We start from the raw sequence: 22,745 nt of genomic DNA on the forward strand, positions 1-22,745 counted from the left end.
AAAATTCTGAGAAAACCTTATTCTTAGAGCCATGCTTCCCGACATCAGAACTCTGGGGCTGGAATGTATCTCTGAACAGCGTATTGAAAAATTTGAAAGGAGGTCATATTGAGCAGAGGGCCAGCTGGTTTTCAGCTGCCCTAGAGACCAGGACACACACAGAGCAATGGATTCAAATGACAAAAAAAGATATTCTACCTAAACATTAGGAAGAACTTCCTTCCTGATGATAAGAGAAGTTCAGAACTGGTAGAGCGTCTTTCTGTAGAGGTTTTGAAGCAAAGGCTGGATGACCATCTCTCAGGAGTGCTTTGATTGTGTATTCCTATATGGCAGGGAGTTGGCCTAAACTGCTAGTTGCAGGAAATCTGCCGACCAGATGGTTGGCAGTTCAAAGCCACAAGTCTGTGAGAGCTCCCGACTGTCAGCCCTAGCTTCTGCCAACCTAGCAGTTCGAAAGCATGCAATGCGAGTAGATCATAGGTACCGCCTCGGCGGGAAGGTAAAAGGGTGCCCCATGCAGGCAATCATTTTACTTATGGAGATATATACAATAATAATAATAATAATAATAATAATAATAATAATAATAAACTTTATTTTTATACCCCGCCCCATCTCCCCAATGGGGACTCGGAGCGGCTTACATGGGGACCAAGCCCGAAAACATACAACAATAAAATGATAAAAAATTATACCAACAATGAAACATCAATATCAATAAAACCATCATAATAATCAACATATGGAAGAGTCCAGGTGGTATTTTATTGTATTATTTTGTCAATGCAGAAAAAATATGGCACGGTTCAAGCTCCGGCATATGCTGCAGCTCAAGTGATTGTGTTCACAAGCATACATCCAATAGCTAAGATGTCAAAAGTAACACTTAAATGCAACTATTTCATTAATTGTTTTTTTCCAGGGAGTTAGTTTTGTGACTGTTACTAAAGACTTTCCCAAAGTAACTTCCTACAGTAAAAGTTGGCAGCAGGATGACATTAACCAGCAGTGTATCTGCACTGCAAAATTCATGGCTCAACGCTTTGGATTTCTGGGAGTTGCAGTTTTACAACGTCTGCAGCCTTCTGTGCTAAAGAATGCAGAGAAAGCGAAATGCCTTGCAAACCGAACCACAACCCACAAGTCTCAATAGCATTGGACCACGGATGTTGTCGTGGGGTCAAACCGCATCCTGAGTCCAGCTATGGAATCTGGGGAGTGGTGGATTGGTGAGACACAGCACTATTCGGTGTAGAAGGCTTTGTAGCTTTTTCTGCCCAACTCCCATGATTTCATAGCACTGAGCCTTGTAGTTAAAGTGGTGTCAAAGTGCATCAGTTCTACAATGTAGATGTAAAGGTTTGGATTGCAGACCACGCCGCCATCCTCTAAAACAGGCATGGGCAAACTTGGCCCCTCCGAGTGTTTTGCTTTTCGCCCTCAGCCGCTGAGGCTGTTAGGAATGGTGGGAGTTGAAGTCCAAAACACCCGGAGGGGCCAAGTTTGCTTATGCTTGCTCTAAAAGGTAAGCAAGCACCTTGTTGAAGTTGGGAAACTTCTTTTTTCCAAAGGGAGCGTGATCTAGTGGTTAGACCAGTACCTGGCTTCTGGGGGGGGGGGGGGGAAGAAGCTACCTTTGAGAAACAAGAACGTGCCCTTTCTCATGTTGAAAGGCGTGATCATTTCCTAAATTGTGTAACTTGCTTGCTCACATCCCTTGCTCATCATCAACCCGCTTCTCTCCGCAGGGATCGGTGCTGAACCCATGGCACTGTCAGGAGCCTGGCTAACTTTCTCCAGCTTGCCTCCTTGCCTGCATCTTGCATCTTCTCCTTCCTTCCTTCCTTCCCTCCTCCTCCTCCCTTGTAATCTACTACCCTCCCTTTCTCGGTAATTCCACCCGCCCCAGTAGCAGACTGGGCGGTGACCTTAATGCATATATATGTATATTTGTAAAAGAAGCTGGATGCTCTCTTACCACCTCTGGTATCACCTTGTCCTGCAGGAGGGAAACGGATAGCCACTTGGCAGGTAAGTGAGCCTCCTTGGAGTTGGGGGGACAAATGGAGGGGTGGTTGGGGGACGGGTCCGGTCCCCTCCAGGGGCCACCACTAAAAGACCCACAACAGAAACTTAGAGCACAGCTATCTATAACTGAGATACAAGAGATAGGATGTTTATTGTTATATTTGAAACATCAAATGTGTTATCACGCAACAGGTTTTTTACTTATATACACAACATAAAGGTACAAACCTTATCTCTGTCGTGTTGTCGAAGGCTTTCATGGCCGGGATCACCAGGTTGTTGTATGTCTTTCAGGCTGTGTGGCCATGTTCCAGAAGTATTCTCTCCTGACGTTTCGCCCATATCTATGGCAGGCATCCTCAGAGGCATCCGTACCTCACAACCTCTGAGGATGCCTGCCATAGATGTGGGCGAAACGTCAGGAGAGAATACTTCTGGAACATGGCCACACAGCCCGAAAGACATACAACAACCTTCTTATCTCTGTCGTTAATAAATGTCAGTATTCACATAAACTTCAGATGGGAGACATCAATCTCCTCTTAATAAACACAATAGTTTCAGATAAGTAATTTTTAATAGTGGTTCATTTCTGGTCATCTGAGTGATGCAGAAACAGAGCAACCAAACAGACAATGCATACAAAGCATTGTGTTGTCGAAGGCTTTCATGGCTGGGATCACAAGGTTGTATGTCTTTCAGGCTGTGTGGCCATGTTCCAGAAGTATTCTCTCCTGACGTTTCACCCACATGTAGGGCAGGCATCCTCAGAGGATGCCTGCCATAGATGTGGGCGAAACATCAGGAGAGAATACTTCTGGAACATGGCCACAGAGCCCGAAAGACATACAACAACCCGTACAAAGCATTTATCTGTGATTTAAAATTTTTTTTAATGAATTTAGAGGCTTTTAAATAAAATTTACAGTAGAGTCTCACTTATCCAAGCTAAACGGGCCGGCAGAAGCTTGGATAAGCCAATATCTTGGATAATAAGGAGGGATTAAGGAAAAGCCTATTAAACATCAAATTAGGTTATGATTTTACAAATTAAGCACCAAAACATCATGTTATACAACAAATTTGACAGAAAAAGTGGTTCAATATGCAGTAATGTTATGTTGTAATTACTGTATTTACGAATTTAGCACCAAAATATCACGATATATTGAAAACATAGTACAAAAATGGCTTGGATAATCCAGAAGCTTGGATAAGCGAGGCTTGGATAAGTGAGACTCTACTGTAATTACAGTATCCAACATTCACTTATCCAACATTCTGGATTATCCAGCACAGTTGGCCTCCCATCCCGATTCACTGCTGTTTCTCTAAGCAGCAAAAATTGAACTTTTTATGGATTTAATTTCCAAGAGTGTTGCTACTGTAAGTTCATTTTATACAATTCTATCTTTATTTGTAGTCAATTTGTTAGTAGCCAATATTTTTTTAGTCAATGTTTTCAATATATTGCAATGTTTTGGTGCAGTAATTACTACATAACATTACCATGTATTGAACTGCTTTTTCTGTTGATTTGTTTCAAAACATGATGTTTTTGGTGCTTAATTTGTAAAATCATAGCATAATTTGATGTTTAATAGGCTTTTCCTTAATCCCTCCTTATTATTCAACATTTTCACTTACCCAACATTCTGCTGGCCCGTTTATGTTGGATAAGTGAGACTCTACTGTACTGTGCTTAATCACTCCCGATTTCTGTGTCCTTTTTATAAAAGTTATCGGACAACCTGATGCCTCTGGCTGTAGATAAGGAGATCATCAAGAAGATGTTCCACCTCTTGCCTGGGTCTACTGACATACGATGCAGTTTGAAATATTGACTATACAATGCACTATCAAACTGAATTAATTATGGCACTGTAGATCGAGCCTCTGTTGTTAATGTTTAGCATCTAGTGCTCACAGGTGGACTGTCTCTCAGCAGGGAGGATATATTTGGTTTTCATAGGTAGCAGCTATTATTTGGCAGACCCTTTCTCAAGAAGCTTGTCTTATCTGTGTTTGAATGTGTCGATGCTGATGGCTATCACATCTGCAAATAATAATAATAATAATAATAATAATAATAATAATAATAATAATAATAATAATACTTTATTAATTAATTCCCCATATTTAGTATTGTTGTGAACAGCAGTAGTATTAGAAGAAGCATAATTTGTTGTCGAAAGCTTTCATGGCCGGAATCACTGGGTTACTGTGAGTTTTCCAGGCTGTATAGCTATGTTCCAGAAGCATTATCTCCTGACGTTTCATCCACATCTATGGCAGGCATCCTCTGAGGACGCCTACCATAGATGTGGGTGAAATGTCAGGACAAAATGCTTCTGGAACATGGCCATACCACCCGGAAAACTCACAGCAACCCAGAAATATAATTGTTCTCATTTGTGGAGCTTAGCTTTCAGCTCATTTTGAGGCTATTGTAAGGATTTGGGGAGGGTTTTTTCTTTCTTTTAAGGCTGTTGGGTTCTACAGTTGTAGTGTTGTATCAGCAGGACATTTAGCCCTTTACTTAAGAATGCAGAACCTAATACATTTGGAAAATCTGATGGGAGGTCAGTCTCCAATTCATTTCTTCTGCTACGCACCTTGAAATCTAAGCCTGAAAATCTAATTCCTCGGACTACTACTGATCCAACTACTGGCCTGAAGACTCTGGAAGGCATAGCCATCGTCTCTCTAAGAAAAAAAATAACTGCTCCAATTGTCTTTTGAACTATATACAAAATTGATACTGAGTTGTGATTTTTCCTTTAATCAAAACCATTCCTGCACAAGAATCGGCACAAAAGAATTGTGTAGAAGACCATTTACAACAATCTACATTTACCTTTTTGTTTGCTATGTTTATATCACTTTCTTCAGTGGTGCAACTTTTCAGTTTCCCTACATCTGTACACACAAGGAAAAAACTATATCCATGAAATAATTTACACATAATGTGTGATCCATGCATTTGTTCCAGCCCAGGAAATTTGAACACTTGCACTAGTCTTTTAGTACCATTTGTCACAGTGAAATCCCTTTACTTCTTCTCATTTGGATACAAAACTACAGGTGGATCTAACACTTTGGATTAAACAATGGATTAAACCCTTGTGCTGGCTGGACTGCTGACCTGAAGGTTGAGTTGCTGACCTGAAGGTTGCCGGTTCAAATCCATAAGACAGGTTAAGCTTCCATCTGTCAGCTCTAGCTTGCAGAGATATGAGAGAAGCCACCCAGGCGTTCCCTGTGCAACATCTCTGTAGACGGCCAATTCTCTCATACCAGAAGGGACTTGAAAGTTGCTTGAAAGTCGCTTCTGGCATGATTCTTTTAAAGGTGATTTTAAGTTGTCCCAGTTTTTCTTTCCCCCTTTCCTCTCTTTGTCCTCACCTTATTTCAATTCCTGAAAACTTAAAGAGTTCAAAGTAAAATAATAGTTTGCATTCAATTAATTCAGCAGGGGGAAAGGAGAGGAAAAGGAGGGGATTTTGCTCTTCTCAGTTGGCTCAAGCAAAAACATAACAATGCAGTCTCTCCTGTGTTGTCTTTTCTTCCATCTTGACCACTTACTTGGCTTCATGGGTCTTGGGTTTCATTTGTGAAATGTTCGGAGGTACGACGGAAAAGTATAATGTTGCCATAATGCAGTGATAACACTATGTAACAAAATTGGAAACAAAATTCTGTTCCTGGTTTGATAGTGTTATTTCCTGTTTAATTGTGTAGTACTCACTTTGAAAGTAATTGTTATTCTCCAAAAACTTTATTTTTGTGGCTGCCACAAGCTATGTTGAATTGGTTGAGTCTCTATGAGATATTCATTGAAAAACTATAGCAAAATGTGCTGCAGGATGTCCTGCAAAAACAAAGTTTTTGCAGTTTAATAATCTTTTTCCATGTTTTCATGATAGAATCAATTAGTAAATGATATTTATAACCCAGGAACAAAAATTGTGTTACATAGTATAATAGACTTCTTTATTGTGTCAGAAGTGACTTGAGAACATAATGCAAGTCGTTTCTGGTGTCAGAGAATTGGCCAACTACAGAGACATTGCCCAGGGGACACCCAGATGTGTTACCATCCTGCTGGGAGGCTTCTCTCATGTCCCTGCAAGCTAGAGCTGACAGATGGGAGCTCACCCCATCTCGGGGATTCAAACCAGCAACCTGAATTTAATGGATTTAAGGAGATTGGGACTGTCTAGATAAATGGTTTTCAACCTGTGGGTCCCCAGGTGTTTTGGCCTTCAGCTCCCAGAAATTCCAGCCAGTTTACCAGCTGTTAGGTTTCTGGGAATTGAAGGCCAAAACATCTGGAGACCCATAGGTTGAGAACCACTGGTCTAGATGCTGCTACAGATAAACATCCAAAAATCTGGTAGGACTTTCCTTCTGCATTTGAAGCTTTACCAACTCATTCTGATGTAGTGAATCTGAACATTTCCTCCCAAGTTCTATCTTAAAGACAGCCCAGTCATTAGTTTCAGTTATGATCACCCCAATTGCTGGAGCCCATGGTGGCGCAGTGGGTTAAACCCTTGTGCCATCAGGACTGTTGACGTGAAGGTTGGGTTCAACCTGAAGGTTTCTGGTTTGAATCCAACCAGGGACAGCGCAGATGAGCTCCCTCTGTCAGCTCCAGCTCCCCATGCGGGGAAATGAGAGAAGCCTCCCACAAGGATGGTAAAAACATCAAAACATCCAGGCATCCCTGAAGCAACAACCTTACAGACGGCCAATTCTCTCACACCAGAAGCAACTTGCAGTTTCTCAAAAAAAAATTGCTCTTCATTTCAAGGTGTACTGAAGTTTATCTCTCTTTTGCAGACTTTAAGATGACCGGTCTAATTGGACTAACTTTTGTAAGCCGGAGGCTAATCTTTGGCCCTGGGTTTCTGAGCACGCATTGTTTTTCTATGCATGCCTTGCTATATTGTGGGCCACCACACTCACACCCACCGATATGTTTAGCACACATTCATGTTGTCATTCCACCTGCCTTGTGAACATCTCAGCTGTCCAAGTGACAAAAAACAGAACTCTTAGTTCAAAAGATGACAGGTTTCATTTTCTACATCTCATGGTTGCCAGAAAAAAAAAATCTAAAACCACCTTAAAGAGTAAAAATAGAGATGCCATATGGTGACCGTGTGATCTAGTCATCCTTCTTCCCTCTGCAGCCAACATTGCCAAATAGGAACGGGTAAATTCCCTGTTTTTCTATCTACTCATGCTTACTTAGGAACTGTACGTAATTTATATTGTCATATACTTATCTTCATAGCTCGTGCAACACACAATGGCTTCTGTCTGGGTGCCGGCAGTTCTTACGGTGGTCCTTTTGCTCTTGGGAGGAAGCTATTCCAGTACTGGAGGTAACAACTTTGGGATCTCATTTGTTTTGCTATGGGACGGGGAGGGGGGAAAGTTGAATTGTTTTGGACTTCAACTCCCACCATTCCTGGCCTCAGGACCCTTCCTTTTCCCCCTCAGCCGCTTAAGCGGCTGAGGGGGAAAAGGAAAGGGCCTGAGGCCAGGAATGGTGGGAGTTGAAGTCCAAAACACCTGGAAGTGCAAACTTTGCCCATACCTACTATAGATGCACCTTTGAACTTCTTTTAACTAAGTTTATACCTTCTTTGTTTACTTCCTTTATAGGTCCCTGGTGCTACAATGAAGCACACTGTGGTAAGAAACAAAATAGCTGCCATTTTTTTTGCTCCCTAAAATTTCAAGAAAATCATCTCTTTTAGAGCCATGCTTCCCCATATCAAAACTCAAGGGCTGTGCTATGTAATGGTTGGAAAGTATCTCTGAACAGTCGTGTTGAAAAATTTGAAAGGATGTCATATTAAGCAGAGGCCCAGCTTGTTTACTTGTTTGATCGATGGATTCAAATGGCAGAAAAAGATATTCCCACTAAACATTAGGAAGCACTTCCTTCCGGATGATAATAATAATAATAATAATAATAATAATAATAATAATAATAATAATAATAATCTTTATTTATACCCTGCCACCATCTCCCCAATGGGGACTCGGGGCGGCTTACATGGGGCCATGCCCAGAACAATACAATATAACAGAATATAAAAAAACAACAAATCATAACACATTGAGTAATACAATAAATGATAATATACATTACAGCGCAAAATCAGAAGAACAATAAAAACAAGGGCGGCCCACATGAACACTAAGTTAAAACTCGGGGTGAGAAAGAAATAAGAATAAAAACCACAAAGAACAGGGTCATTAAATAGTGGTGCAATCGAGAGGTTAGATATTGGAGGGGAGTATCAAAGAAGATATATGTAGTAATTACTCTCCAAAAGCACAGCGGAAGAGCCAAGTTTTCAGGTCTTTCTTGATAAGAGAAGTTCAGCACTGGTAAAGCCATCCAGCAAAGGCTGGATGGTCATCTCTCTGGAGTGCTTTGATTGTATATTCCTGTATGATAGGGAGTTGGCCTAAACCGCTAGCTGCAGGAAATCTGCCAACCGGAAAGTTGGCAGTTCAAAGCCGCGAGTTGGGGTGAGCTCCCGACTGTCGGCACTAGCTTCTGCCAACCTAGCAGTTCGAAAGTGGCAATGCGAGTAGATCAATAGGTACTGCCTCGGCAGGAAGGTAAAAGGGGACCCTGTGTAGACACGCCGACAACACAATCAGAGATGTCTACAGACAACAAGCTCCTTGGCATGGAAAAATGGTACAAGGGCTCTTCACCATGGCCAGAGTTGAGCATTGCTTCCAGACACCGGAGATAAAAAGGGAGAAGATCTTTATCTTTGTCTGTGTATTGTATGTCGTTGTTCACTGTGTAAAAGGCATTGAATGTTTGCCTTATATGTATATTCTGTAATGTGGTCTGAATCCCTCCAGAGATATAGCGGAATATAAATAAAGTGTGTTGTTGTTGTTGTTGTTGGGTTGTTGTGTGTTTTCCGGGCTGTATGGCCATATTCCAGAAGTATTCTCTCCTGATGTTTTGCCCATATCTATGGCAGGCACCCTCAGAGGTTGTGAGGTCTAACCTCTGAGACCTCACAACCTCTGAGGTTGCCTGTCATAGATGTGGGCAAAACGTCAGAAGAGAATACTTCTGGATCATGGCCATACAGCCCGGAAAACACACAACAACCCTGTGATTCCGGCCATGAGAGCCTTCAACAACACATTATTATTATTATTATTATTATTATTATTATTATTATTATTATTATTATTATCTCTATGACACTATGCCCACAACATGAAACCATAACCTAATTGTATGAACTGAGGATTAAATGAGAGAGCTATACATGGAATAGAGAGTATAACAAGCTTGCATGAGGACTAGAGTCTTGGCACCTCTTTTCCACTTCTTTATCCAGCACTAATTACTCTGCAGTGAACAATCTTGACTCTTTTTCTGATTTTTCTTGCCAAGGTCCTAACACATGGTTATCAATCGGTCATTGTGGTGGTAAGAGACAATCCCCTATCAACATCCTTTCACATGACTCCATCCTTAACTCTAAACTGGGTGCTGTGAACCTCACCGGCTACGAAGACAGGAAAAAACTGCTGGAGATCAAGAACACCGGGAAAACAGGTGACTGTTCTATAAAATAGCTGTGATGACTGATATTAGCTGAAGGCCTTTTCACACTACACAATTATGGCTTTATTACGCCAGCCTGCTGTCTTGCAATTGCACTGTTGAAACAAATGGAAACCATCCCCATCACACTTCTCCGCCATCCTACTTTCCTAGTTGTGTATATATATTTATTATTTACAGTATTTATATTCCACTCTTCTCACCCCAAAGGGGACTCAGGGCAGATCACAGAACATACATATACGACAAACATTCAATGCCGTTTTATACACAGACAAGACAGACAATTGTGTTAGTGTGGCTTTGCTAGGCACACGCAGCAGAAGTCACTTGCGAGGAAGCTCTGGGTAAATAATAACGCTGCAGTCTTCGGTTATCTATCAAAATGTTTACTTACAAACGGAATTCCACAAGACAATACACAGCTCTCACGCAGGCACACACGGGAAGGGACAGAGATAGGAAGTAGAGAGCTATTTATCTCATCCTCTGCTGTCTGATGCAATCCAAGCTTAACCCTTTACACACTGGTATAGCAAGTAGCACACAGTGTATGATGCAATCCTCAGTACACATTGCACAACTGACTCAATTACATTTAAACAACTCTATATACAATCATTCCCACTTCAACAATTCCCCCTCTTTAAATGTAATTTAGTCACCATAATTATATACATTACTCTTTTACATTCATTACATTCAATTGTTTCATTCTGAATGTTTTATAACACTTTCTTTGAACTAGGCAATCACATATAATCTTTACACAGTTGTTTCTTACACTCTATGAACACAGGGAACTTAAACGATTATACATGAACATAAATCTCTATCACAAACACATTCTTTCAATACTTTGCTATTACACTTTATCAATAACAATCACCTATTTCAAATCCACCACTACTAACAAAATCCTCTGCCACAGGTGTCATGAAGGAGGTACATACTTTTTCCCATCCTCGGCATCTCAGAGGCTTGTACTCAGTTCCAGCCACAGGGAGTGCTGTTGCTCTGTCTCCCTGCCGAAGAACTTTTTTGTTCATAAACTTCCTCCTTTTTTTGGTCAGATCTCTGGCATTTTCTAGCACTTTTCCTTTGGGGGTACCTTAAAATACCTCCCCCGCTTTTAAGTAGTACCTATTTATCTACTCACATTTTTTGCTTAGAAACCGATAGGTTGTCAGAAGCTGGACTAAAGGCCAGGAGCTCACCCTGACCTGGGCTGCCAACCTTGGATTGACAAGATTTACTGAAGCTGGTGGTTTAACCTGCTGTGCTAAAGCCTGGCCCTGATGGTGGTGGTGGTGGTGGTGGTGGTAAAACAGGAATAGATAAAAATAAACTTCATTAAAATTAATGTAGTTTGACATTTCTTTCCCTACCATGGTGCAATACAATGAAGTTGCAGTTTTACAAGGTCTTTTGCCCTCTCTGCCTAAGAGTGCTCCGAAACTAAAACACACTGTATTCCATAGCATAGAGCTATGGCAGTTAAAGTAGTGTCAAACTGCACTAATTTTATATTGCAGATGCACATGTGATGGCTTTATTCGAGAAGAATGCTAGAGTTTCCAGTAGTTGTAAATACGTGCTCCTTGTTTCTTCTTCTCTGCAGTTGACGTAGAACTTGAAGATGGGCTCTCTCTTAGCGGGCATGGCCTTCCATCATCATACACGGCTAAATCCTTCCACCTCCATTGGGGAGATGGCGTCTCCAAGCCAGGCTCTGAGCACACAATTGACAGTAAACGCTACTCTATGGAGGTCAGGACCTATTCTTCTCCTTCCAGTGACTTGGGGCTCCCTCCTTTGATGCTTGAAATACCTTCAAGGTCTTTCTTGGGATGATTCCTCCCTCTGCAGGTTTCCCTATTCGAACAGTAAGCGGAGCTTGGAAATGTTTATTTGAAGACTAGAACTCCCAGAATCCCCCAGCCAAGCATAGCATTGCCATTCAGAACTATTGGGGTCAATCAAACTAATTCAGAGCTTGGAATCTTTCCCCCCTCATTCATTTTTCGGCCTCTCTGAGTACATCTGCACTGCGGAATTAATGCAGTTTGACGCCACTTGAACTGCCAGGGCTTAATGTTATGGAATCTTGGGAGTTGTAGTTTGGTGAAGCACCAGCAATCTTCGGCAGTGAAGGCTACAATTCCCATAATTCCATAGCATTGACCCAGGGCAGTTAAAGTGGTGTTAAATTGCATGAATTCTACAATGTAGATGCAGGCTATGATGAAGTCCCAGAATGTCCAAGCAAGCATGGCTACTGATGTCATCCAAATTGGGGTGGGGGGGGGGGGTGGGATTAAGCTTTATTTTTGTTTGAGACAGAACTCTGGTAAGCGTAAAGAAGAAAGCAATATCAATGAAAGCAATTAACGCAGATAGATACAGTACATCTCAATTTTGTGTGAAGCATTCTTTGCAAAATACTGGATAACTTGTGGCACAGATTCTATATATACTTTGGGTTAATATATAGGTTTCCAAGCTAAAACCTGTTAGACGTGAAAAATGGCTCAGTAAATGAAAGAACCCATGATGACATGTAATGGTTTTAACATACCTACAAATGTGCCAAGCTAATCATGTTTTTGCCTTTCTCAGTTACATATTGTGCATACCAAAAACAACATGAATGTATCAGACGCCGTGAAGGACCCAGAAGGCATTGCTGTGTTGGGATTTTTTCTTGAGGTAAGGGAAAGAAAAATCGTGCCATCTCACAATATCTATTACAATATCAGCTTGTACCCATTTTGTAACATTTGGTTGGTATATCTACACTGCAGAGTTAACGCAGTTTGACACCACTTCAAACTGTCATTTAGAATGGAACCATGAGAGTTAGAGGGAAATCAGATAACTAGGTGTTGAAGACTTCTGGGCTCTTTCTTCACACTTCTTCAGTAATGCATCTGACCAATTTCCTTTTTGCATCAGGGCTCAGAGAAGGCTAAGTCAAAGGGAAAGACAGCCGAAGCCTGGGAAGAGTTTATTAAGAACCTCCATAAAGTCTCTGAAAAAGGTGAGTCTGTTGGCTAAGCCAAGGTTTCGCCCACTTCTGACAAGCCATATCCTACCATTTTCGCACTACAGATTTTAATCAATATGAAAACAATACAATTATTGCATGTGGACAATTACAAGCATGTGGACAATTTCAACAGAAAGGAGAAAACCATGAAAAGAAATGAAGTCTGGCTTCTAAAATCAGAAAGTGAATAAAGAACAACACTCAGAAGACAGGGGAATTCCAGACAAGAAACAATCAGGGCCAGCTAACACCTCCCAACGAAGGATTCCTCCAGGCAGGAAGCAGCCAGGCTTTGAAGGTGCAAGACTATTGAAGGTGCAATGCTAATCAAGGTGGCCAATTGCAACATTCACACTTACCTCAAACAGACAAGAGTTCTTTCTTCCACCCTGGACATTATTCCACAGATAAATAAACCACACTTGACTAGTTTCCAACAGACCTCACAACCTCTGAGGATGCCTGCCATAGATGTGGGCAAAACGGCAGGAAAGAATGCTTCTGGAACATGGCCATACAGTCGGGAAACCTCACAGCAACCCAATACAATTATTATAATTTCCTTTAAGATGAACCTCATTTTACAAGAATACACTTTGCAATACATTGGTGATAGTTAACTTTAATACTGAACTAGAGACTTCTCAGTCGGAGCCATCATCAATCTGTTATTTATTTATTTCGTGTCAAAAGCATTGGTACAGCAAATACATTTCAAATAATGGAAATAAAATAGAAAAGAAAAGAAATCACAAGCAACTAAATAGTTTTGGACCAAAAGCGGGCAACAGCAACCGCATTGTCTGTAGCTTTAAACACCTCCTCCTCCGTACATGAGGCAGGGCATTGTGGGCAAGCATACATATGCTGAGTTGTTTGTTCAGCTCCACAGTCACAAAAGGTGGAGGATTCCTCCAGGTAGTGCCACCTTGCCAAGTTGTCTTTTGATCTGCCCACTCCACTTCTGAGATTTGCTCTAGGACCCTATTCATTTATCTTTTTAGCATGCAGTGGTATCCATAAAAATTTTCTCCAGCACTATATGTCAGGTGTGTTTATTTTCTTCCATGCCCATATATAAGAACCAGGGAAACACATTATTGTATGTAAAGGTAATACATGAACAGATTGATCCAATGCTTTTGGGGATCAATCTGTTCATGTATTACCTTTACATACAATAATGTGTTTCCCTGGTTCTTATATATGAGCATGGAAGAAAATAAACACACCTGACATATAGTGCTGGAGAAAATTTTTATGGATACCACTGCATGCTAAAAAGATAAATGAATAGGGTCCTAGAGCAAATCTCACCTGGACATTTGCTAGAAGCTAAATTGAGGGCTCTTCTACACTGCTCTTTATCCCAAGATCTGATCCCAGATTTCTGCATTAAACTGGAATATATGAGTACCCACTGCCAGATAACATGGGATAAACAGATAATCTGGTATCAAAAGCTGGGATCCTGACCCTACCACACCACTGTATAAAATCCACACTGAACTGGATTATATGGCAGTGTGGACTCTGATCATCCAGTTCAAAGCAGATATTGTGGATTATCTGCCTCGGGGGGGCCCTCCACACAGCTGTATAAACTCCCACTATCTGCTTTGAACTGGGTTATATGGCTGTGTGGACTCAGATAACCCAGTTCAAAGCAAGTACAGTAGAGTCTCACTTATCCAACATAAGCGGGCTGGCAGAATGTTGGATAAGCGAATATGTTGGATAATAAGGAGGGATTAAGGAAAAGTCTATTAAACATCAAATTAGGTTATGATTTTACAAATTAAGCACCAAAACATCATGATATACAACAAATTTGAAAGTAGTTTAATACACAGTAATGCTATGTAGTAATTACTGTATTTACGAATTTAGCACCAAAATATCACGATGTATTGAAAACATTGACTACAAAAATGCATTGGATAATCCAGAACGTTGGATAAGCAAGTGTTAGATAAGTGAGACTCTACTGCAGGGGTCCCCAAACTAAGGCCCGGGGGCCGGATGCGGCCCTCCAAGGTCATTTACCTGGCCCCCACCCTCAGTTTTAGACTTCACACCAACAATCCTACTTAACCTGACTATCTCATTGGCCAGAAGCAGGACCACACTTCCCATTGAAATCCTTATAGGTTTATGTTGGTTAAAATTGTTTTTATTTTTAAATATTGTATTGTTATTTCATTTACAGTAGAGTCTCACTTATCCAACGTTCTGGATTATCCAACGCATTTTTGTAGTCAATGTTTTCAATATATCGTAATATTTTGGTGCTAAATTCATAAATACAGTAATTACTACATAGCATTACTGCGTATTGAACTACTTTTTCTGTCAAATTTGTTGTCTAACATGATGTTTTGGTGCTTCATTTGTAAAATCATAACCTAATTTGATGTTTAATAGGCTTTTCCTTAATTCCGCCTTATTATCCAACATATTCGCTTATCCAACGTTCTGCCGGCCCGTTTATGTTGGATAAGTGAGACTCTACTGTACTAATATTGTGCTATGGTAACAATTGAATATATTGTGTATACATATAATATTGATACAAATATTATAATGTAATACAATATAATACTAACAATTATACAATATAATAATATTAATTATACATTATATATTACATGTAATATTACTAATAATATTACGGTAGTGGTATAGGACAATATAGTAATATATAATGCTAATATGTGTGAGAGGGTGGGGTATAAATGTAATAAATAAATAAAATAGTTGTTGGGTTGTTGTTTTTTTTTTTGCACTACAAATAAGACATGTGCAGTGTGCATAGGAATTTGTTTGTATTTTTTTCAAATGATAATTCGGCCCCTCAACAGCCTGAGGGACCATGAACCGGCCCTTCACTTAAAAAGTTTGAGGATCCCTGCTCTACTGTATTGTGGATTATCTGCCTTGATATTCTGTGTGGAAGGGCCCTGAGGCTCTTTAAAGGGATCTTGTAGCACCTTAGGTAGATGGTGACTGGTATATGGTATATGTCTTGTAGCTCAACAATTAGAGCTGATGGGGGGAAACTGGTGCCATTTTTGGAATCAGCAGGTCAAATATACCCAGAAACGGGGTTAACATTTGTGGCACCAAAATGTGTGTTGGCAAGTGTAATTATTGTTAATGTTGGCTTGGAGTTGATAAACATTTTTACAATGGCCAACTCTCCTTTTCCATGTCTAGACAAAGATGAAGATCTCACCAGCACCATCTCTCTGCTGGACCTGTTGGGCACTACGAACCTTACCTCCTATTACCGCTACCTCGGCTCCCTCACCACCCCGCAATGCAATGAAGCGGTCATCTGGACCATCTTTACGGACCCAATATTAGTGCCGCCTAAAGTGGTGAGTAGGGATGGAAAGCCACGATTAATTCATCTTTGTCTATGCAGATGAATGATTCCTACAGTTTCTTCTCTGCTGAGAGAGAAAACAATAATTCTGTGCCATTTTCTCTCCATACCTAAATGTCTTTCCAAATAAAAAGAGAGAGAGAGAGAGATGCCTGAGTGTAGAAACACCCCTTCAGGAAAACAAAAGTTTTTCTATTAAGGAAAAACCATGCATCTTTTGCACAGAAAGGCCCTCCTGGGCAGTTTGGGGGGCTGTAAAATGCACAGAAAGAAGAGTTAGGTAAAGGTAAAAGTTTTCCCCTGACATTAAGTCTAGTTGTGTCCAGCTCTGGGGGTTGGTGCTCATCTCCATTTCTAAGCTGAAGAACCAGCTTTGTCTGTAGACACCTTGAAGGTTATGTAGCCAGCATGACTGCATCAAGCACTGTTACCTTCCTGCCGGATTGCTACCTATTGATCTACTCACATTTGCATGTTTTTGAATGCTAGATTGGCAGAAGCTGGAGCTAACAGCGGGAGCTCACCCCGCTCTCCGGATTTTATTCATTTATTTATTTACAGTATTTATATTCCGCCCTTCTCACCCCGAAGGGGACTCAGGGCGGATCACATTATACACATATAGGGCAAACATTCAATGCCCATAAACACATCAATCAGAGACCAAGACAGACAGACGCAGAGGCAAGTTAACCTTCTCCTGAGGGGATGTTCGATTCTGGCCACAGGGGGGAGCAGCTGCTTCAGCATCCACTCTGGCGGCACTTCCTCATGCCAGGTCGTAAATTAGTTAACCTTGCCTCCCCACCTTTTTAATAAGTGGTACTTTATTTCCTACTTGATAGATGCAACTATCTTTTGGGTTGCTAGGTCAGCAACGAGCAGGGGCTATTTTTTGTTTTTTTTTAATTGACGGGTGCTCACCCCGCCACGGGCTGCCCTCGAACTCATGACCTCATGGTCAGAGTGATTTATTGCAGCTGCTCAGCAGCCTGCGCCACAGCCCGGCCCCGATTCAAACCGCCGACCTTTCGGTCAGAAAGTTCAGCAGCTTAGTTGTTTAATCCGCTGCACCACCGGGGGCTTGACAGAAGTTTTACTGTTCTATCATTTGTTTTTTCTCCTGAAAGGTTCTTTTTAGCTTTTTTTCAATTGGGGGCCAAATCAGTTTGGGGGCCAAAAAAAATTAAAAATTAGCATGATTTTTTTTAAAAAAAAGGGTTTGGGAGAGTTTTAAGGGTGAGCATTTGGGATTCAGAGGACCACATACACCCCACGCCTTCCCCATAAACTCAATGGTTTCTCCTGTTTTGCCACTTTCCCCAGACTGAGTTTATTTTTCTCTTTCTCTTAATAGGTAGAAGCTTTCCCATCTGAGCTCCGTTCAAGTGATTCCTCCAGTGGGCCTCCAATAAAGAACAACTTCCGTCCCCTACAGAAAATCGGGGACCGGAAGGTGGAAAGGTCGGCTGGTTTGGGCTCTGCTGCCTCATTCCTCTCTCAGTCAGCCACGTTGCTTCTCTTCCTTTCCATCACTTCCCTGGCCGCCTCCTTTCCTGTCTAAAGGTTGGGAGAGGCAGGAGCAACAGGGAAAGGTGAGTTGGAAAGATCTTCAAAGAGTTCAAAGCTAAGCAACCGTCTTTCCTGTCCTCTCAGGAAACTCCCATTTTGTCTCCATTTGTCTATCAACCCAGCTGATCCAGTAGCAGAACGCTAATGGCAAGTGACACTAAAAGAGTGTGAGGTCCATTTTCCAACAAGAATAGGATTATGGAGGAGAAAAAGTTCCAACTTCTTGGCCTGTGTTTGGAAAGCAATTGCAGTCTGGCAAAACTAGAGCTGAAGTCAGACTTTCTGCTTGAAACTACTAGCTACGTCTTGAACAACATCCACAATCTTAGGGCTTGTCTACACTGATGAACAAAGTTATACCATAGAATCATAGAATTAAAAAAGATCCCAGTTCAACCCCATTCTGCCATGCAGGAACACACAATCAAAGCACCCCTGACAGATGGCCATCCAGCCACTGCTTAAAACTCCCTAGAAAAGGAGGCTCTTCCATTGTCCCAGGCAGCATATTCCACTGCAAAACAGCTCACTCTCTGAAGTTATTTTCCTACAATTTGGAATCTCTTTTCTTGCAATGCCCAACACCGTATTTTCCTGATCCACGTTTCCTGAGCCCTATAGTGACCCCTTAACAGCACACATATCACATCGTGGTAAGATGACAATATCCGGCCACACATTTCCACTTGGCGAATTCACCTCACTGTTAGTGAGTGGTTTGTATTTCAACTCCTTTGCATGATTTTCAATCACGTGGCTGTGGGTGCTCCACTTTTCCCCCTTCATCATACACACAAATAAATGTATTTTCTGTCAAGTGGACACTAATATATATATTAACACTAATATATATGCAAATATTTGCACACCTTTTTTAAAAAATTAAAACCAGGAAAGAGCCACCTCTTGGTGGAAATGCTCACCACCCACCGCCGACTACTCCACCTGGGTGGATGGGCCACACTAAACTAAAAAAAAGGATTTTTTTAGGGACAGGGAAAAGGGCAAGTTTTTTTTTTTTAATGGATTAAAGCCCAAACAAAGGCATTTCAAATGAACTGTCACAGACACCATGTGTCAGGGTAAGAGTCCCTATGAGGGATGATTTTTTTTTCTGTAGACAAGTCCTTAGATATCATAACTAAAAACAACAATAAGACACTGGATTTTCCCAGCTCATTGCTCAAGGATTCTTTCAGCAGGCATTGAGCAATGAAACATTTCAAATCAATGCATCATACACCAAAACTTTCAGATTTCAATGTGTGTTTGGAGGTTCGGCTTTCTCAGTGCAAAACGTTTTTAAGCTCTAACCTTCAGAATTAATTTCAGCTTTATTTGTGGCAGAGTTTACATTCCTTGGAACTAGGGCCCCAACTACACTGCAATATAATGGAGTTTCAGAGTACAAATCAACTGCATTGAAGTGTAGACTCATATAATCCAGTAGGGGCTGCGGTGGTGCAATGGGTTAAACACTTGTGCCGGCTGAACTGCTGACCTGAAGGTCGGTGGTTCGAATCCACAAGACGGGGTGAGCTCCTATCTGTCAGCTCCAGCTTCCCATGTGGGGACATGAGAGAAACCTCCCACTGGATGGTAAAATATCCAGCACATCCCCTGCAAACGGCCAATTCTCTCACACCAGAAGTGACTTGTAGTTTCTCAAGTCACTTCTGACATGATTACAACCCGGTGGCGCAGTGGGTTAAACCACTGAGCTGCTGAACTTACTGACCAAAAGGTCAACAGTTTGAATCCAAGGAGTAGAGTGAGCTCCCGTTGTTATCCCCAGCTTCTGCCAACCTAGCAGTTTGAAAACATGCAAATGTGAGTAGATCAATAGGTACTGCTCCAGCGGGAAGGTAATGGCGCTCCATGCAGTCATGTTGGTCACATGACCTTGGAGGTATCTAAGAAATGGCTTAGAAATGGAGATGACCTCCAGAGTCGGACACAACTAGACTTAATGTCAGGGGAAAACCTTTACCTATACATATAATCCAGTTCAATGCAGTTCAACTTGCATTATATGAGTCCACATTGTATGGCAGTATAGATGGGACCTAGGATCATATATGCCTGGTGATGATCTTAAATAGCCCATTCACATATTTATCTAACACCAGATCACCTTTCCATCCTATTCCATGTTTATCTCACAACTATCTAGCATCGGCATATAAGTCTGGATCTCTTCCTATCATGCTATGGACTGAGTAAATAGCCACTTGCATGTCAGGATCTCTTCTTAGTTGGAAAACTGGAGCAAACAATGAACTTTGATCTACCTCATCTTCCCCCTTAATACTGGCATGTGTTTGTTCCTGCTTATTGTTATGCCTTAATTCTTTAATTGCAAAGCGGATTTCCATAACCTTTGATGACAAAGGCCTATAATTTATTAAGATACAAACTACTCCCCAATGATGCGGGGGTGAATTGAATTGTTTGTTTGAAAACAGCCCTGACAAAGTGGGAGCTTTAAAGCGTGGGAAGACAAAAGAATGTTATTTACTAATCGCTCCTTCGAGACTTTAATGTCAAAAAATAGTTTTGACCAGTAGTCGGGAATAAGTTGTGACCACAGTGCCAAACTAGACACTGACATTTGTCACGTACTTTACCCTTGTGTTGTTGTTTCTACAAAAAATAAACAGCAACTTCAGATGGAGGAGGTGCTCCCTGCTGGGACCAAGACAGAGACAAGAGGCTAAAGTCTCGCATTCCCTTGTAATTGGGTCCTAAGTCGGCTCAAACACCACTGTCTCCGGGAATGTGTATTTTAAAAAGCAACTACACAAGGTTAAATTACATGACAAAAGTTGTGTCTGCTTTGGTCCTGAAAAGAAGAAGTGTGTGTGGTGATTAAACTGTGTGTCTTTTGTGTGTGCGCATGTGTGTGTGTGTGTGTGTGTCTTTATATGAAGAGAAATAAACAGTGTTAAATATTTCAGTGATGGATCACTTATCACTAGTGTAGTTAGTGATTATATGTTTATCCAACCTTTCCTCCAAGGAACACGTAAATGATGTGTGTGTATGTGTGTGTGTGTGTGTGTGTGTGTGTGTGTGTGTGTGTGTGTATATATATATATATATATAGGTTGCTGTGAGTTTTCTGGGCTGTCTGGCTATGTTCCAGAAGCATTCTCTCCTGACATTTCACCCACATCTATGGCAGGTATCCCCAGAGTTTGTGAGGTCTGTTGGAAACTAGGCAAGTGGAGTTCATATGTCTGACTACAAGTATTTAAAAAACTCTAAAATCGGGACAGTAAATAAAGAACAGCACTCAGATAACAAGGGAATTCCAGACAAGAAACAATCAGGGCCAGCTAACATCTCCCAACAAAAAAAGCAGCCTGGCTTTGAAGCTGCAGAGCTATTTAATGCTAAACAAGCTGGCTAATTGTAACATTTGCACATGCCTCAAACAGACAAAGAGTTATTTCTCCACCCTGGACATTCCAGATATATAAACCGATGTAGGCAAAACATCAGAGAGAATGCTTCTGGAATATGACCATACAGCCTGGAAAACTCACAGCAATTCCAGCCATGAAAGCCTTCAACAACACGATGTATATATCAGTATCCCACATCCAGCCTTTGTAATCTGACAATAGTAGGCTACATTGAAGGAAAAGTGACCTAACATCACCCACTATGCATGCAATCTCCATGCTTCTTTTTAGAATTTATCCCCGACATATCTGGAGTATCATTTTTCTCCTGAAATCCTGTGGACCCTTCCACACTGTACAATTATAATGCTATGATTACACTAAAACACAGTGGGATCTGCAGTTTAGGGAAGTGTATCTAGAATTCTCCACCAGCGAGGTCTAGTGCCTACGGGATTACAAATCCTAGGATTGCAAAGGATGCAGTCATAGCACTGAAGGTGGAGTCCCAATGCCATGGCTGATTGTGTAAAAGGGCCCTACACTTTTTAAAGAAGAGAAGAAAACTTCTTGTTTGTTATTTTAATTTCAACGCAGCCCGCAAAAGATCCCCGAGGCAGACATTTGGCTGCCAGACCGAACAAAACTATCTCTTAGACAAGCAAAGCGAGAGGTCATTCTGTTCTGTTCTATTAGATCTAGAAGGTTTTTGGTCAGTATATAAATAAATAATGTATTTATACATGTGTGTATGTATGTATAAATAAATAAATAAATAAATAAATAAATAAATAAATATGAAGCAAGTTACTTTTGTCAATATGGGTCAGATTCAAGAAGTGCATACCCTCCAATTGTCGCAATTTGGCAAGACATTTCCAAGCAATCTGCTGCCATCCCACCTTTTTGGGTTGTGGCTAGCTCGGTGGGTTAACCTCCAGCTACAGAAGGTCTTGCTGACCGGAAGGTGGGCAGTTCAAGCCACGGGTGGGATGAGCTCCCACCATCAGCCTAGCTTCTGCCTACCTAGCAGTTCGAAAACAGCGATGTGAGTAGATAAATAGGTACCACTTTAGGGGGAGGGGCTAAAAGGCGCCCCTGAAAAAATATGCCTGTGGTTCAATCAGAAAAGGTTCCATGAACAACGAAGCTCCTCGGCATGAAAGAATGGAACAAAAACACCTTTCCCTGGCTGAGTCAAGCATGGCCTCCAGATGCCGGAGTTGGAAAAAAATAAAGGAAGCCCTGCCTCTGTTTATGTACCGTTCTGTCTTTGTGAATTGTATAATGGCATTGAACATTTGCCATATATGTACCTGTAATCTGCTCTGAGTTCCCTCCCCTCGGAGAGACAGAGTGGAATATAAATAAAGTACATTATATTATTATTATTATTATTATTATTATTATTATTATTATTATTATTCAACTGTTTTAAAAGTGTCCCAGTTTCTCTCCCCTCCTCCCACTTCTCCCCTTTATCTTCAGCTTTGAATTCAATTTTTGTAAACTGAATTCAAAGTGCAAAAATAATAGAAGAGACGGGGAGAGGGCAGAGCCTCATCTTCCCCTTAAGCTCAGGCAAAAGCAAACTGCTACACATCTCCTAGCTCGTGTATTCTTACTCATTAGTAACTTTTGCCATCTTGAGAACAATCTGATGTTGTCTGG

General features: G+C 41.1%; 1 protein-coding gene across 1 annotated transcript; it reads left to right on the forward strand.

Annotated features, from left to right (window-relative positions):
* The first annotated feature begins 1,760 nt into the window (after positions 1-1,760).
* LOC103282121 (carbonic anhydrase 4) lies at positions 1,761-22,462 on the forward strand. The gene is made up of 9 exons (XM_062984044.1): positions 1,761-2,034; positions 7,334-7,424; positions 7,708-7,737; positions 9,485-9,649; positions 11,280-11,428; positions 12,278-12,367; positions 12,614-12,698; positions 15,924-16,087; positions 17,453-22,462. The coding sequence occupies exons 2-9, from the start codon at positions 7,349-7,351 to the stop codon at positions 17,657-17,659; spliced, it is 966 nt and encodes a 321-aa protein (XP_062840114.1). The 5' UTR covers positions 1,761-2,034; positions 7,334-7,348; the 3' UTR covers positions 17,660-22,462.
* Positions 22,463-22,745: the final 283 nt, after the last annotated feature.

The sequence above is a fragment of the Anolis carolinensis genome, chromosome 6, assembly GCF_035594765.1.
Source record: "Anolis carolinensis isolate JA03-04 chromosome 6, rAnoCar3.1.pri, whole genome shotgun sequence".
Classification (NCBI taxonomy): Eukaryota; Metazoa; Chordata; class Lepidosauria; order Squamata; family Dactyloidae; genus Anolis; species Anolis carolinensis.

Bases quoted from the DNA above. Each gene is read 5' to 3' on its own strand.
- LOC103282121 (XM_062984044.1), top strand. From the start codon at position 7,349: ATGGCTTCTGTCTGGGTGCCGGCAGTTCTTACGGTGGTCCTTTTGCTC. The intron at 12,699-15,923 runs GTGAGTCTGTTG...TTCCATGTCTAG, and splicing joins CCATAAAGTCTCTGAAAAAG to ACAAAGATGAAGATCTCACC. The intron at 16,088-17,452 runs GTGAGTAGGGAT...TTCTCTTAATAG, and splicing joins TATTAGTGCCGCCTAAAGTG to GTAGAAGCTTTCCCATCTGA.